Source organism: Crinia signifera, chromosome 1 (assembly GCF_055691185.1).
Source record: "Crinia signifera chromosome 1, ASM5569118v1, whole genome shotgun sequence".
Taxonomy (NCBI): Eukaryota; Metazoa; Chordata; class Amphibia; order Anura; family Myobatrachidae; genus Crinia; species Crinia signifera.
Window position 1 is genome coordinate 319,041,945 of NC_139217.1, and position 15,727 is coordinate 319,057,671.

The 15,727-nt window shown below is 38.8% G+C and overlaps 1 protein-coding gene across 1 annotated transcript in view; it reads left to right on the forward strand.

Moving 5' to 3' along the window:
• Window positions 1-4,670, forward strand: part of LRRC2 (leucine rich repeat containing 2) — a 315,710-nt gene extending 311,040 nt beyond the window's left edge. The window contains exon 9 of the mRNA XM_083158350.1: window positions 4,534-4,670. Coding sequence (XP_083014476.1) covers window positions 4,534-4,583 — 50 coding nt within the window. The 3' untranslated portion in view covers window positions 4,584-4,670. The remainder of the gene's footprint in view (window positions 1-4,533) is intronic.
• The last annotated feature ends 11,057 nt before the right edge of the window (window positions 4,671-15,727 follow it).

Here is a 15,727-nt window from a genome sequence, read left to right on the forward strand (position 1 = left end):
GGCTTTGCATAGCCCAGCACTATGCAAAGCCATCCACAAAGCCGGTTATCTGCTGGTAATACCAGCTGATGAGCGGCTTTCCCCGCGATGATGCAGGGGTGCGCATCACCACTCATCACCGTGCTGTACACACTGGGTGGCTTTCAACTGAAAAACCAGCTCAAAATCGGTAAGTGTGCATCGGCCATTAGTCTTGCTCTATTTAACATGTCAAATAAAGTATAACCAAAATGCCCCAAAAATTAAACTAAAAAAAATGTCCACCTTTCTAAAATTGCCTAAAAATTTACTGCCTCTTTTAAAAATGCATCCTTGGAATTTGATGGGCCTACCAAACTGGGAAATTTACGTGTTTCAGCTCAGCCCTGGTAACGAGCAAGGTTGGGGATCCATGACATAATCCCATGTAGTTTGCTATTACACATACCAAAAACTTGGGATTTGTATTCCTGTACAAAACCCAGGGGTTTGCTGTATGTGTTTATTAAACAAAAACATTTCTGCATCTGAAATAGATAATGCAATTGTTTTGTGAACTGTTTCATTCATTGTCTGCCAATCACCAACTGTCCTACTCAGTATTCACAGCAAAGGGGTTAACTGACAAAGTTGCAAAGCATTATTATGTGGTTACAGCAAATTTTTGATCCACTGAAATGGTTAGACATTAGCACATTGGGTTGATTGATGCTGAATAGAGAACAGATGTACTAATATGACAAGATAAATGCATATATGCAAACATTAGAATTTTTATTAAAAGACAATAATATCTGACAAACTGCAAAAATATGAAAACAAAACATGCATTTAAGAACTCTAATGGGGATATTCAATGTCGGGGCACAACTGTTGGGATGGCCCGACAGCTGTGACCTTGTCCTGTTCTCGGTCTGCTCGTCCGAGATTTTGTAGGCGGGATTCAATGTCCCGCCTACCGCAGGTCAAGAAGGGGGTGTGGCCACAAGAAGCGGCCGGGAATCAGTGTGCTGCGAACAGGAGCTCGTCAATTCCTGGACGTTCTCAGCAGAACAAGCGCGATTGCTTGAGAAGTCGGGCTTGTTCTGCTAAGATCCCATGTTCAATGCTGTTGAGGAAGACAGCATTGAATAGGGCCCCGCAGCCATAACCCCCTTCAGGAATGGCTTTGGGAGATTGAATACCCCCTTAAACTATTATATTCCTACCATGAACCTTTATTTGCAAAGGTTTTCTAACTGCACACATTATCAGGACAGTATTCAAACTTTCCACTTTTGTTTCTTTACTTTGTCTAATGTGCCTCTTGAAATGTGCTACTGTAAAAACTACAAAGTAATTAAAATAATTAACCTCTTGCCTGGCGTAGCCACATCAGATGGGACAAAGACAGGCTAGGCTTTCCCTGACACGATGCATCTGATGCACTTTAGAAGGACAGCATTCACATAAATCATTAAATACAGTAGTCAGGGTGCTCTCTTTAGGTGCTCTTTTTAGGTGCTCCCCAGCAAGGAATTGACACCACTCTGGTAATACAGACATCAATTCCTTCAGATGTTAACATTTCAATGGTTTATTTCATCGTCATCAGGACATAAGACAAACTCGCTATTTAACCCTTCAGTAAACCACGTATCCCTGCAGGAACAAGTCACCCATACATACATACATTTATTTATTTACAGTTCTTATATAGCGCAGCAGATTCCGTTGTGCTTTACAATTGTAGACAGTGATAAAACAAACTGGGTAACAACATATATAGCATCATATTCTACTCTCCAATTCCATGCACGCTAAAAATTCTTAGTAAGGCTGTAATAAACAGGCAAAATTCACATAAAAAAGAATACAATCAGAAATAACACTGTGACATATACAGTGGTGCTTGAAAGCTTGTGAAACCTTCAGAATTTTCTATATTCATGCTTAAATTTGGCCTACAACTATCTCAGATTTTCACAGAGAGAAAAAAAATGGATGTGCTAATTTTTTTAATATGAAAAATAATTCAATATCACATATTTGTGAACCTTTGCTTTCAGCATCTGGTATGACCTATTGTGCAGCAATAACTGCATTTAAACATTTTTGGTTATCCTGAACATTGGCTTGGAGGATTATTCCTCTGTACTCTTCCTCAGATATCTCCTTTGCGTGTGGCATGGTACACTGAACATCATACTTTGAAAGATCCATGTTCTTTTAAAAAACACTTTGTCCACTTACACTTTAAAAAGAAGAAATTGTGTAATTATCCCTAGGGATAATTTACAGGAGCTACTTAGTGTTTCTCTGCAATAGCAGCAGTTTAGTTAAAGGCATAGTCAGTACCTTGTATACAGACAAAAGAAGAAAGAAAAAAAAAAGATAGTCCAGATGTACTAAGCCTTGAAAAGTGATAAAATGGAGAGTGATAAAAAACCAGACAATCAGCTCCTACCAGACATTTTTCAAACCCAGCCCGTGACATGACAGGTAGGAGCTGATTGGATGGCTGTTTATCACTCTACATTTTATCACTTTTTAAACTTAGTACATCTCGCCTAGAAAGAAAGAAAAAAAAAACTGCGCTTTGAGAAAAGATACAATGTCACAGAGCGTGTAGTTAAAATATAAACATTTATTAACATATATCTAACACATATAAGCTGAAAAAAAGAGAAAATTATAATAATGACATTAAAAAGTGATCTTGACCAGTGGCGGTTTTCACCTATGGGCTGCAGGGCTGCAGCTCTCCCAGGTAAAATCCACCACTGTAGTGAAGCCAGATGCAGTCTGTGAGACTGCTCTGGCTTCACTGTGATCGGCAGGGACTTCCTATTGGAAGTCCGACCTGCCAGTCACAAAGGCAGTCCCATTGGGAGGTGTTCCCTCCCTACAGGACGCCTTTCTGTGAGCTGCCGTGCAAAAACAGCGATTACGCATGCGCAGTACCTATGGCGGTACTGCGCACGCGCTGGTCCCGGTGCCTGTCATTTGTATTGTACAGGCTCCGGGACCTAGATTTCTTCTATGGGCTGTTGCCTTAGCAGCCCATAGAAGCTGGCAGCATGCGCAGTACATATGTTTGTACTGTGCATGCACCAGTCCCGGTGCCTGCAATCATAGGACAGGCGCCGGGAACCAGAGGAGAAAGGCAGTGTCGGCGGCAGCAACAGGGGAGGGGGGTGCCTGCGGCCAGAGGCAGCCCCCCTCCCCCAAAAAGGTAGGAGTCGCCACTGGTCTTGACTTTGAATAGTGAAATGTTGAATGAGGGAAAGGACACCCCTATATTCCTCTTTAAATAGGATCCCATTCCTATAATGGATTTGTATTATGGCACTGGCAGTTGTGGAGATGTAAATAAGGACAGATTGTTTGTATTGTAAACCATTCACAATTGGCGGGGAGAGTCCTGCACTGTATGGTTGCAGATAAATAAAAACCCTTTGGAGTGTGCTGGCAATTTACTGCTCCACGTATATTAGTGTCCACAAGTCCTTCTTCAGGGACTTCCATCAAAAAGTCCATATTTACTATCTGCAGTGGATGAATTGAAAAGGAAATGGGGAGTGAAATGTAATAGGATGAGAGATTCAGAAAGTGAGTAAGAAATCTTTTTTTAAAGCGGCAATCATTTACACTGCAAAACCGCTTTAAAAAAAACCTGGAGATTTCTATTCCATTTCCCCCTGGGTGTCTATCACTGACGCATATTGCTGAGTGGTCCTCAGCTTTTTCAAAGGACCCCCTCAGCAAAACTCAGCAAGAAAAAAAATTAGCGTAGACACGGGGTACTATTTAAAGAGGAAAATAGGTGTGTCCTTTCTCTCATTTAACTTCACACTATTCAAAGCCAAGATCACTTTTTAATGTCATTAATTGTAATTCTCTCTTTTTTTATCAGCTTATATATGTTAGATACGGTATATGTTAAAAAATGTTTATCTTTTGAATAAACACTGTGTGACATTGTAACTTTCCTCAAAGCGCAGGATTTTTTGTTCTTCTTTTGTCCACTTACACCTGATTGTCATCCCATAGATGAAATATAAAATACCTGACTAATTTCACCTTCAAAATATCTGCTTAGCTTAAAGGTTAACATACAGATTTGTGATTTTGGATCATTACAACAATAATTCACAGGAAGCCCTGATTGCCTCACTCCAGGGAGTGCCTAGCATCCATGGAGATGCTGGGCTACTCACAAAGAATCTGGCTGTACTGCTGTCTTCTCAGTGAGAAGTGCTGCTGGATAATGTCACACTTCTACACACAGCTTCTCTCCCTGGAAAGGAGACATAAGTGTGTGTGGCCCACATCCTTGCACTTCCCTTGTGTGGGTGTAATTTTACGTAACTACCTTTAACTTTGCTGAAATGACAAGAAGCTGCAAAATGAAAGCAAATGATCTGGTTGGCTGTTGTAGAATGTTGCACATCAGCATAGTAGGGAAAGAATATACTTAAAGACAAAGGGGATTTAGTAAATTAAACACTTGTATGCAAATAAAAGGTCACATTTTTTTCTGTACAATAATTATTGTCATTTTATTTTTTGCAGATATCACGCCATGTTATACCACAAAGATATCATTAAATTTGCAGATATAATAGACACAAGATGGAGCTGAATGAACACTTTGTACAGTATGACTTTTTTCCATCCACCAATTGTGTATTATAACTTTATATATATATACACTGTATAGTAGAAATAAGTTTGTGAGAAGAATTTGCTTTGTCTTTGTTTCTAAAAAGTATTGTGTATGTTTGAAATATATAATAATAATAATAATAATAATAATAATAATAATAATAATAATAAAATGGTTGCACTAATTGAAAAGAGCCTTCTGTGATTATTGCATTGCTTTTACTTTTCAACAGTTATTAAAATAACTGAATGAAATGTGTCCACAAATGTACAGATCTATCTGTAGAACTAAATAACCACCAATGCACTATACAGTCAACAACATCTTACACAGGAACCCTGCTTTTTTTTTTTTTTGCTGTGGGAGCTGACATGGGGTCAAGCTTGACTATTTTGGTGAAAACTGTATCAAATTATTCATGCAAATAATTTTCTCAAGAATAGAATGATTATGTTAAGCTAATTGAAAATATAATTAATTGGAGTTCCTGCCAATTAATGCTGATATAAAAGTAGGTACAATACATTTTTCAACCAAAAAAATGGGCTATTATAGTATTTTTAGCTCAGTAGTCATTAAAGGGCAATTCAATTATATGGCTGAATGTATTGCAGTGCAAGTCGGGTGGCCATGCTGGATGCCAGCCAAAGTCTAAAGTTTTATTTCAAAGCGGCAGTAATTTACAAGTCAAAACCATGCCATCACTTTCTAAAAGTCAAAGTTTGGAGGGATCCCTCACACCTTCAGACTCGCACCGCAATACTTCTGGCCCCTAGACACCAACACCCAAAAAAATTCTGTTATTGTGTAATAAAACATGGATCTTGTAATTATATTTAGTATGCCAGAGGCACCTGAAGCAAATAGGATACCAGCCTTAATGAGTTATTGGATATAGCCATGAATAAATCATTGGAGAGATAGCAAACAAATGCACGTATATATATGAGTATTATAAAATGAGTATTATGTAATTTGAATCAGGAGAATGAGTTTAAATAATTTGTTGAAAAAAATAAAAGCAGTCTATGAACCACATAATTTACTGTACTTATCATGTAGAATAGTTTTGGTAAATACAGTAAGTTACATGATCGGGTTTGGGATGACTTTGTTCACAAAGGTCATTTTGATTAAACGTAAATCAGATACATTGAATGCATCATAAACAGAAATTGAAAGGACAGACTCCACAATCTGTACAAGTCAAGCATAGCGAACAAGATACCACTACAGCTGTCCATCACTTCTGGCACTGTGTTTATAGGCAGAATGTCCTACAAAATAGTGTATTGCATATTGGAAAGCTGTTCTGACCTGTTCAATTGTCATTGTCCATAATATAGATAACACTTAAAAATAAACCAATACTGTGTCATTTCAAAGAGCTATTTGCATTATAAATTTAGTGGTGTATCATAGTACTATTAAATTAATCATTTGCATCTGCATAGGGTGACCTCAAATGACAGAAATGGTAAGGATACATGCACTGTACATTGTAAGCTTAGCATAATGTATTTTAACCCTAACTTATTCCAATATTGATGTTAATATGACACATTTGTCAAGCTCATAAAAGCCAGCACATAAAGAATACACATATCATACATGGAGCATAAAATTTACTCTGTATACCAAATTTTTTTTATTTTATTTTTTTGTAAAAGGCAATGATTATGCTTATCAAACATGCTGCGCAAAGTACATCTCTATAGAAAAAATAGCTGTTAAGTTATTGGATTCAAATAAGGGATCATTTGGATGGAATAAAAGGTCTCTAAAGATATTGCTAACAGCATTATTCCTAACTTATCATTCCAGGTAACTATTAATGCAAATTGGTCAGCTGTATGACACAGGGGCTATCTGGCAAAATGTAACTTTGATGGCAAATACACGGTACTGTGGCCCACAAACCACCCTTAAGTGGTTGTTTTAGGCAAAATTGTGATTATGATTATAAGTGATTATGACTGTGTTGAGTTTGGCTGTAAGGAGTGTCACCTACCAGTTTGGGATGATGAACTAATCTGGGCCATGGGTCAACAATATATGAGAGGTTAAACAGCATTTCAGGGTAGTTGCTTCCAGCATCCACTCTCTGGACTACTGTCTCTACTGTATTTTGTAATTTGAAAAACAAAAGCCTCTAACTGAATCTACTAAGGGTTACATAAGTCCTACTAATAAGTCAATGATTTCCCCAGTGGCATAACTAACGCACCGCAGCCGTAGAGGTGGCAGGGGGGAGCTGGTGTCAAGAGGGCGCAGGCCAGGGTCTCCTTACAGTGGTTGCTTGGCCGGGAACTGCCAGAGCCGGAGGCAACAAAATGTAAGCTGGACGCTCTGTACAGCTGGAGCTGGAGGGAGCAAGAATGCCGGGGTCTGCTGGATGATTGCAGAGCTGTGGCTGCTTTCTGACCCGCCCCCAGATCTGACAGCCAGAAAGGGTTCTCTGCTTCCTCCTGGTTGTCAGTTTCAGGCTGCGAGTGTGACTGGCTGCTGCACACAGACTATGCTGTGTCTGACAAGCAGCATGAGAAGTGGTCACTGCAAGGGGACTCTCCAGCACACACAGATTATGAAGCAGGAAGTGGAACCTGCCATAGGAAGCTCTTCTTATGACAAAGTTCCCCCTTCAGGCCCCCCCGCCACCAGATCAGCTTCCTTCCTGGGTCCTGGAGTAGCTCTGTCCCCAACTGTCCATTTTTACTCATTATCTATGGTCCCTCCCTGCTGCTTCCGTGGGCACTGCACAGGATGGAGAAAATGAGATCAACTACTGGGCACAGATACTTTCCCCCGCAGTATCTTTCCCTCTCTCCTGCCATTCTTCACTCCCTCCTGTGGTCTCTTTCACCGTTTCACTCTCCTCTGCATTCTCTATCCCTCTCCTGCAGTCTCTTTCACTCTCTCCCTCCCCCTGCAGTCTCTATCCCTTTCCTGCAGTCTCTTTCGTTCTCTCCCTTTCCCCTGCAGTCTCTATCCCTCTCATGCGGTCTCTTTCACTCTCTCCCTCTCCCCTGCAGTCTCTATCCCTTTCCTGCAGTCTCTTTCATTCTTTCCCTCTCCCCTGCCATCTCTATCCCTCTCCTGCGGTATCTTTCACTCTCTCCCTCTCCCCTTCAATCTTTATTTCTCTCCTGTGGTCTATTTCACTCTCTCCCTCTCCCCTGCAGTCTCTATCCCTTTCCTGCAGTCTCTTTCATTCTATCCCTCTCCCCTGCAGTCTCTATCCCTCTCCTGCAGTCTCTTTCACACTCTCCCTCTCCCCTGCAGTCTTTATTTCTCTCCTGTGGTCTATTTCACTCTCTCCCTTGCAGTCTCTATATATCCTTCCTTCAGTCTCTTTTCACTCTCTCTCCTGCAGTTTCAAGATCAACTACTGGGCACAACACAGAGGTATTTGCTGCAGTCTTTGTCACCCTTTCTCTCCTGTGGTCTCTCTCCCTCTTACTTTCCCCCACAGTATCTTTCCCTCACTCCTGCCATTCTTCATTCCCTCCGGTGGTCTCTTTCACCGTCTCCCTCTCCCCTGCAGTCTCTATCCCTCTCCTGCAGTCTCTTTCACTCTCTCCCTCTCCCCTGAAGTCTATATCCCTCTATCTATCAGTCTCTATCACTTTCCTGCAGTCTCTTTCACTCTCTCCCTCTCCCCTGCAGTCTCTATTCCTCTCATGCGGTCTCGGGGGAATTTTTTTGGGCTGGGGGACGCAAAATTTCTACTTACGCCACTGGATTTCCCCTTGACAAGACATGAATAAAATTCCATAAACTGTAGTTTGATGAATGCTTCTGAATGCTTCTTCTTGATATATTGTTTGGAAGAGACTAGGTTCAAAAGTGTAACAGCCTGGTAGGCCTATGTTACCTTACATCCAGGTAAGCTTGCCCCTAGCATAATATATTGGTTTTGATTTAGAGTTTTATGCATGCCAGCTTCAGATAAGGTTACATTTGGTACTTAGAAATAAATACAATGTCACCAATAAAGATATTAAAAGCTCTGGTCAAAGTACATATCCCTGGGGTACTCCACTGGTAAGACTGCCCTCCTGTGAATGTCCTCCATTTACTACAAATCTCTGTTTTTTATCCTGCAACCAAAATCTTATCCATACAACCATCTCATTATCCAATTCCATGATATTGCGTTTATTCAGTAGTCAGTGATGTTGGACAGTGTGAAAAGCCTTATTAAAATCGAGATAAGATAGATCTACAAAGTTTTATTTATCTATTACTTTAGTTACCCAGGTTTGTGTTCCTGTAAATGGCTGGATTTGAGATAATCTACAACTGTTTCTTTTAAGGGTGGTTCCATCAATTTCCCTACTACGGATGTAAGGCTCACTGGTTGGTAGTTGCTTGCATCTTCCCTGCTTTCACTTTTGTGCAATGATGCAACATTCCCTCCTTTCCAGTCCTCTGGAAATTACTGTACCCTGTAGCTAGTGACTGGTTGAATTATTCTGTTAATGGTGCTACCAGCACTTCTTTAAGCTATTGTAGTATCCTTGTATGCGACTTTCATTATATTTTATTAAATACATATTTTTACTCTTATATTATGTAATATACATATATAACATGTTCTGATTACTTTACTAAATCTGTCATATCAATGTTGTATTTGGAATTTTAATAGTGCAGTTCCTCATCAGGTATTCATTTTTTAATTAATTTAGTTTTTTTTGTTCTTTACATATGGGATTATTACACTGATTCCAGAATGATGTGCCATTGTGTCTATTTACACACTTACACTTTTGAGTAACTAATAGATTTTTAGATCACACTTTTGTAAATGTCACACACACACAAACAAACACAAGCAGCAGATACAGGTGGCACTCACAAAGCTTGTACAGCAGGGGTAATCAATAAACAAAGGCCCTCATTCAGGATCCATAGCAAAGCAAATGCAGTATTAAACACCTCCTTGCTGCAGTTTTGTTTGCAGAACTGCAACTGAAATTACAGTCTAGGATTAATCTCATAGTTAATTCCCATTCCCTGTTAGTAAGGATCAGACACAAATGCACAAACTCAAAACCAGAGGGTGCTATTCAGATCACATAATTAGAAGACAATAAATATACAAACACACATATATATATATATATATATATATATATATATATATATATATATATACTAGTAAGCCTGCTCGAAGAAAAAGCTTCAAAAGCTAGTCTACTGCCTTCTGTGTTTGTACAAATATAGAATAGTACAAATGTAATATGGTACAGATATAGATGGAACTCTAAAAGCATTGTGGTGGGGACAGGGCCATGGTTAGTTGTGTTGAGTGGTGCCATTGCCCAGAGCACAGTCTGTTCCATGGTACAGGTTGAGTATCCCTTATCCGAAATGGCCGACAATGCAAGCATTTGGATAAGGGATTTTTGCGGTTTTTGGAATATTTTTTGTCTTGTCTTATTTACCTGGTCCCCCGGCAGTGCCCGGATGGTCCCCCGACATCCAGTGTCCACGGGCATCCAAGTTGGCCTTTAGAATCCTCTTTAGCGGCATCTCCAGTCCCAGGAGGCGCATGGGTGGCGTCACTGGCGCGCCTGTGTAATGCATTATTGGTATGAAAAAAGAGACGAGGGGACAAAAAACGAAATATTTTGATAAAAATACAGTATTTGGAATACACGGATAAGGGAGATCCAACCTATACCTTCATTTGCCCTTTTCCAACCCCTCAAATTTTTTTATTAGTTGCACACAAAATTCTGACTATGTCCCTTTCTATGGCTGCTGTCATTGGGAGAAATGTGTATAGGCTATAGTTTTGTACTGAATCAAAAGATTTTTACTTGGTCAGAGGGATTAATTTACATTTAAGTTCAAATATACAGTTTAAAATGTTTATATAAATTGCCTTTAAGCCAAATTACTCACCTAGTTAACCTTATAAAAAAACAGACACAGTATTTTAGATATTATTTTCAAATCTTTCTGTTATGCATGGATGTGCATTCAATTTATATGTAATTGATGCTCCGAAAGAAAATTATAATGATCTGATTTTAACAACACAGTTTGAAAGTTAATTAAGTTCTACTTTATGATTTTAAATTCACTGTGGTACAAACTCAACTTCTATACATATTGGTTAATTGCAAAATGCATATACAGTATGAGGGTGCAATGTTTTCCGATGTGCTGTGCATAGGTGGAGTAGACATCATTTGACTGTCTGGTTGTGAACTGCTATGTCTGACTAAAGTTCTTGTAAATTTTATGGCACAGAAATGTATAGAAGCATCACTGTACAACAAAGAAGTTAGCATATTCTATTGTTTCATTAACTCATAAAGGAGCTCATCAGAGGCCACTGGAGATCTATGATCTTATATGACAACAAGATTGGTCTGCAAAAGAAAGAGAGTTCTGACTTACTGCAAACTGCGTTAAGACAGGAAGCACTGTCCAAAACATCTGTGATTAAGTGGGTTGCTGAAATTCAGCACAGGAAATGATCCCTGGAAGATGAAGAGTACTGCTGCCAACCTGTGTCCATCATTGCTGTCATGAGGGCCATAGCCGAGGTGGACTGAAGGGTGACTGTGGCCCAGTTAGAAGAGACAGGCATCTCATCTGGATCCATCTGCTTAATACTCCATGAAGAGCTTGTCCTTACCAAAGTTTATGTGGTAAAAATTTTGGCCCATGAACACATCCAGTAATTTGATCATCTGCTGTACAGTCCACCCCTAGTCATATATGACATCATGTTCCCATCGCAAAATGTTTGGGATTCATTTTAAGTCCCCAGAGGCTGCAGTGGAGACCTTCATTGAACATGTAGAATACATACCTGCTTTGGACTGTTCCAGCAGTTTCGCAAAGTGGTTAGAACACAATTTTGTACTTTGGTGATGCAGTTTTGCATCACTCGACAGGTCATTTCCAGCATTATCGCTGCAATTTGTTGATGAAGTTAATTTTAATTTGTCTGGCTACATGTAGATTAACAAGCAGAATTTTTGCTAGTGGGTAGAATACAATCCTCAACCACTTTATGAAAGTCCTCTACACACGGGTCCATGTGACAGCTGCAGTCTACAAACATCTATAGAGAACCATTAATGAACTGAAGACTCCTATCCACCAATAAATAATATTCAAAAGTAATTGAAAATAAACTGTATTTTAAAGTGAGAGTGGGATATTTATTTTAAAACAATGTATCTAATTCAGGCATGATCGCAGGACAAATTTGTTCTAAAAATGGGCAAAACCATGTGCACTTTAGGTGGGGCAAATGTAACATGTGCAGAGAGAGTTAGATTTGGGGGGTTGTATTCAAACTGAAATCTAAATTGCAGTGTAAAAATAAAGCAGCCAGGATTTACTGTACAGAAACAAAATAACTCACCCAAATCTAGCTCTGCGCGTTACATTTGCCCCACCTGCAGTGCACATGGTTTTGCCCATTTTGAGAACAAATTTGTCCTGCAATCAAGTCTGAATTAGGCCCAATATGCATAAGGCATTAGCTTCAATTGCTTAGTGAATGTGTTTCATATATTCTGTAGGTACTCAATACGTGTCTGCTACAGTATATGTTGATTTATTGTAACATTTTACTGACCCTCACCTCCAGAAGTTATTAATTGCTTGTTTTGTTTATTAATAATTGTTTTATATTGATTGAGTCAACCATTGATTGAGTCAACTGAACCATTGTGTGTTTAAGCGCCACCTAGATTTGTGTGTTTTTGTCATTTTATTACAGGTTTGGCATAACTCTCCTAGGTGAACAGCTACTAGCACACCCTGCTAACTGACTATTAGTCTATTTGACGCCTTGTCTATATCTGTATAATTGCTAGGTGAAGTCTAGGCAACTTTACGGTTAATAATTAGATATGAATTTGATTTGTTACACAGATCGACTGCAGCGTAGATACTGTAGGAAGACTAATCATAATTCAGACACTATGATACATTTTTTGATAAATTCTAATAAATTAGAGTATCTTTTAAATGAGAAGTGAGACATTTGTGAGATAAAATCTCTTAGGTACAAATATATTAACCATAATAAAATACCACAGATTTTAGGATTTAAAAAAAAAATTGCAATCAATGAAGATCTGGAAATGCTTGAACAATGAGTAAAAATCCTTGATATTTGTTTACTTGCACTCATGCAAGTGCTAATTTATTTGAGGGAGCGTAAACTGCAAAAGGCTGTAATGGAAAATAAGCATGCTCATGATACTTATCTAAATTTATGTATGAAACCTTTTACAAGGAAGAAAATACATGGTTGGAACAATAGGGAGATATTTGAGAAAAATGATAAATCATTTCAAAGCAATATACAAGATTATAATATGGGTCAGGTTAGGAGCTATCACAAACAGTGGAACTTTAAAATAACCCTTTCTTATACCAGATATTATTAGGATGGACCTACAGTAGGAAACAGAAACCAATGGTGAAGAAATTAAAACCTTTTTTGAGCTATCTTGTTGAGACAACAGATTTAAAAAAAGGTTTATGCAGGAAATGCTAACAAATACCTTTAAGAAAACACCTAAAGAAGGAAATAAAGATAACTTGATGTTTTACCGGGTTTCATCGTGGCAAAAATTTGCTGGGTGGAACATTTTACCCATTTTTACCCACTTAAGTGTCGAACTGAGATAAATTTGGGGTGCTTAGGGGTGACTGTACATAACTGACACAGTTTCCAGATCACCCATAAGGTAACAAGTTCTAGGTCAGCCAACAGTTTCACCAACTGTGACCATAGGGATGCATTTTAAATGGTAGGCAGATGTTTTGTCACATAACGCTGAAATGAAGAAACCAATTACATTGCCAATATAATTATGCAAATCTCTTTTTGTTATTGGTGGAACAGTGGGATTAGATTCCTTAATTATATTTCCCTCACTTCTTCCTTCCCCACCTTTGTGGATATTCAAACGTCACACTCAATCCCTCATAAATGTTTCTTTCAATACCTCCAACTCAGACGTTTCCACTCTTCGGTCAAATCACAAATCACTGCTAGACCCCTTTCTTCAGTAGAGTACCTAGTTTTCTGTAACGCATCCACTAAAAGCCTAATATCTTCTCTGTACCTTTAATTGTTGCCTCATGCTTCATACACCAGAGACTCACATAAAAAAAAGCATGGGAAACTGATTTGGGGGAGACATTTAAGGACAATGAATGGTCAGATATTTACACTAACATAGCCTCTAGTTCAGGGCTGGGCAACACCGGCCCTCCAGATGTTGATGAACTACACATCCCAGCATGCCTTGCATCAGTTTCAGCATGGCCACATAGCAAAACTAATGCAAAGCATCCTGGGATGTGTAGTTCACTAACATCTGGAGGGCCGGTGTTGCCCAGCCCTGCTCTAGTTAGAGATGGCAGAGAGACATTCAGAGACTCGGCCCAAAACCACTGGTGACAACTCTGGGGTTGATACATAGATTTGAGTATCATCCGCATATAAGTGATACTGAAATCCAAAAGAGCTGATTAGTTTGCCAAGAGAGGAAGTATAGATTGAGAAAAGCAGAGGACCTAAGATGGAGCCTTGTGGAACTCCGACTGACAGAGGTAATGAAAAGGAAGTAGAGTCAGAGAAGCGAACACTGAAAGAGCGATCAGATAGGTAAGATGTGAAACAGGAAAGGGCTGTATCATTAAGACCTAGGGAGTGTAGTGTTTGTAAGAGAAGAGTGTGATCCACAGTGTCAAATGTAGCAGAAAGATCTAGAAGAATAAGTAGTGAGTAATGGCCTTTAAACTTAGCAGATACCAGATCATTCACCACTTTAGTCAGTACTGTCTCAGTGGAGTGTTGAGAGCGAAAGCCATGACATCTCACCAATAAAACGTATACTTAAAATAAATAAATACCCCTTTTTGATATGGAAAACATAATTAGTTTTTTTTTAAACACAGATTTTTTTGGTACAGCACAAAAACTAGCACAATAGAGACCTTCTACTCTAAAAGTGCACACTGTATGAATATTTTTGACAAATATCTTTTATTTTAGCCCTTCTGAATGATATTGGTCAAAAACAGTTCATTGACTGTGCAGGCAGCTCAATTTAAATATATTTTTTTTAAAAGCCTATAGACTGTAGCTAGATAGTTTGTCTTTCGTCAAATCGTTCAGTGTGTATGCACCGCATCTTTCATCCAGGACACTGGGGAAGTTCAAGGTAAAATTGGTCATCAAGTGCATACATTGTCCAGTGTTTATGTACCTTAAAACTTTAGAGAATATTTGTCAATACACTACTCAACCTTTATAATCTGCAATTAGATGAGAAAGTAGCTCTTCAATCACTTTATCTGATAATTACTTATAAAAGCCTATTTTTAATCTCACATCTAATTTTCAACAAGAACGCAAGGCCCTATTACATGTAGCACTTTCAGATGGTACACATACAAAAAAATAATTTGTCTTCATCTACCCTCTTCACCTGGTGACTCCAGTTTACTATCAGCTCCCAAAAATTCACAAAACACTAAACAATCTCCTGGGTTATCCTATTGTTATGGGATTGGGGATTTTACGTCTAATTTATCTGTCTGAAGAACATGGAGAGTGGGGTTGCCTACTCCTGGTATACATGATGAAATACTTTAACAAAACCGCTGATAACAAAGGCAAAGGACATCTGGAAAGGGGCTAAACAAGCAGATTGTTTTATTCTAATTTGCATAGTGCATTTCCAGTTTATACTAATTCAGAAATATATGCAAATCAAACAAAAGTGTACTCAGAAATAAATGTGGTTCTCTTCATCTATGCAGAGTTGGCCACCCTGCCACAATACATTTTTTATTTTGTTATTTAGATTCTTATATAGCACAGCATGCTCAATTGCACTTTACAACTGGAATCAACAGTGATAAGAAATACTGGGAGTTTACAGACAGACATAGACGGTGGAGGACCCTGCTCACAAGCTTACAATCTATAAGGAATTAGCAAAGATATACTAGGATAGGCACTACCTATAGTATAGCAGTCCCAGCAGATTGCAAAGAACAGTCGTGATGGGATTTAATTAGAATGAAAGCTTTTTAAGGTTA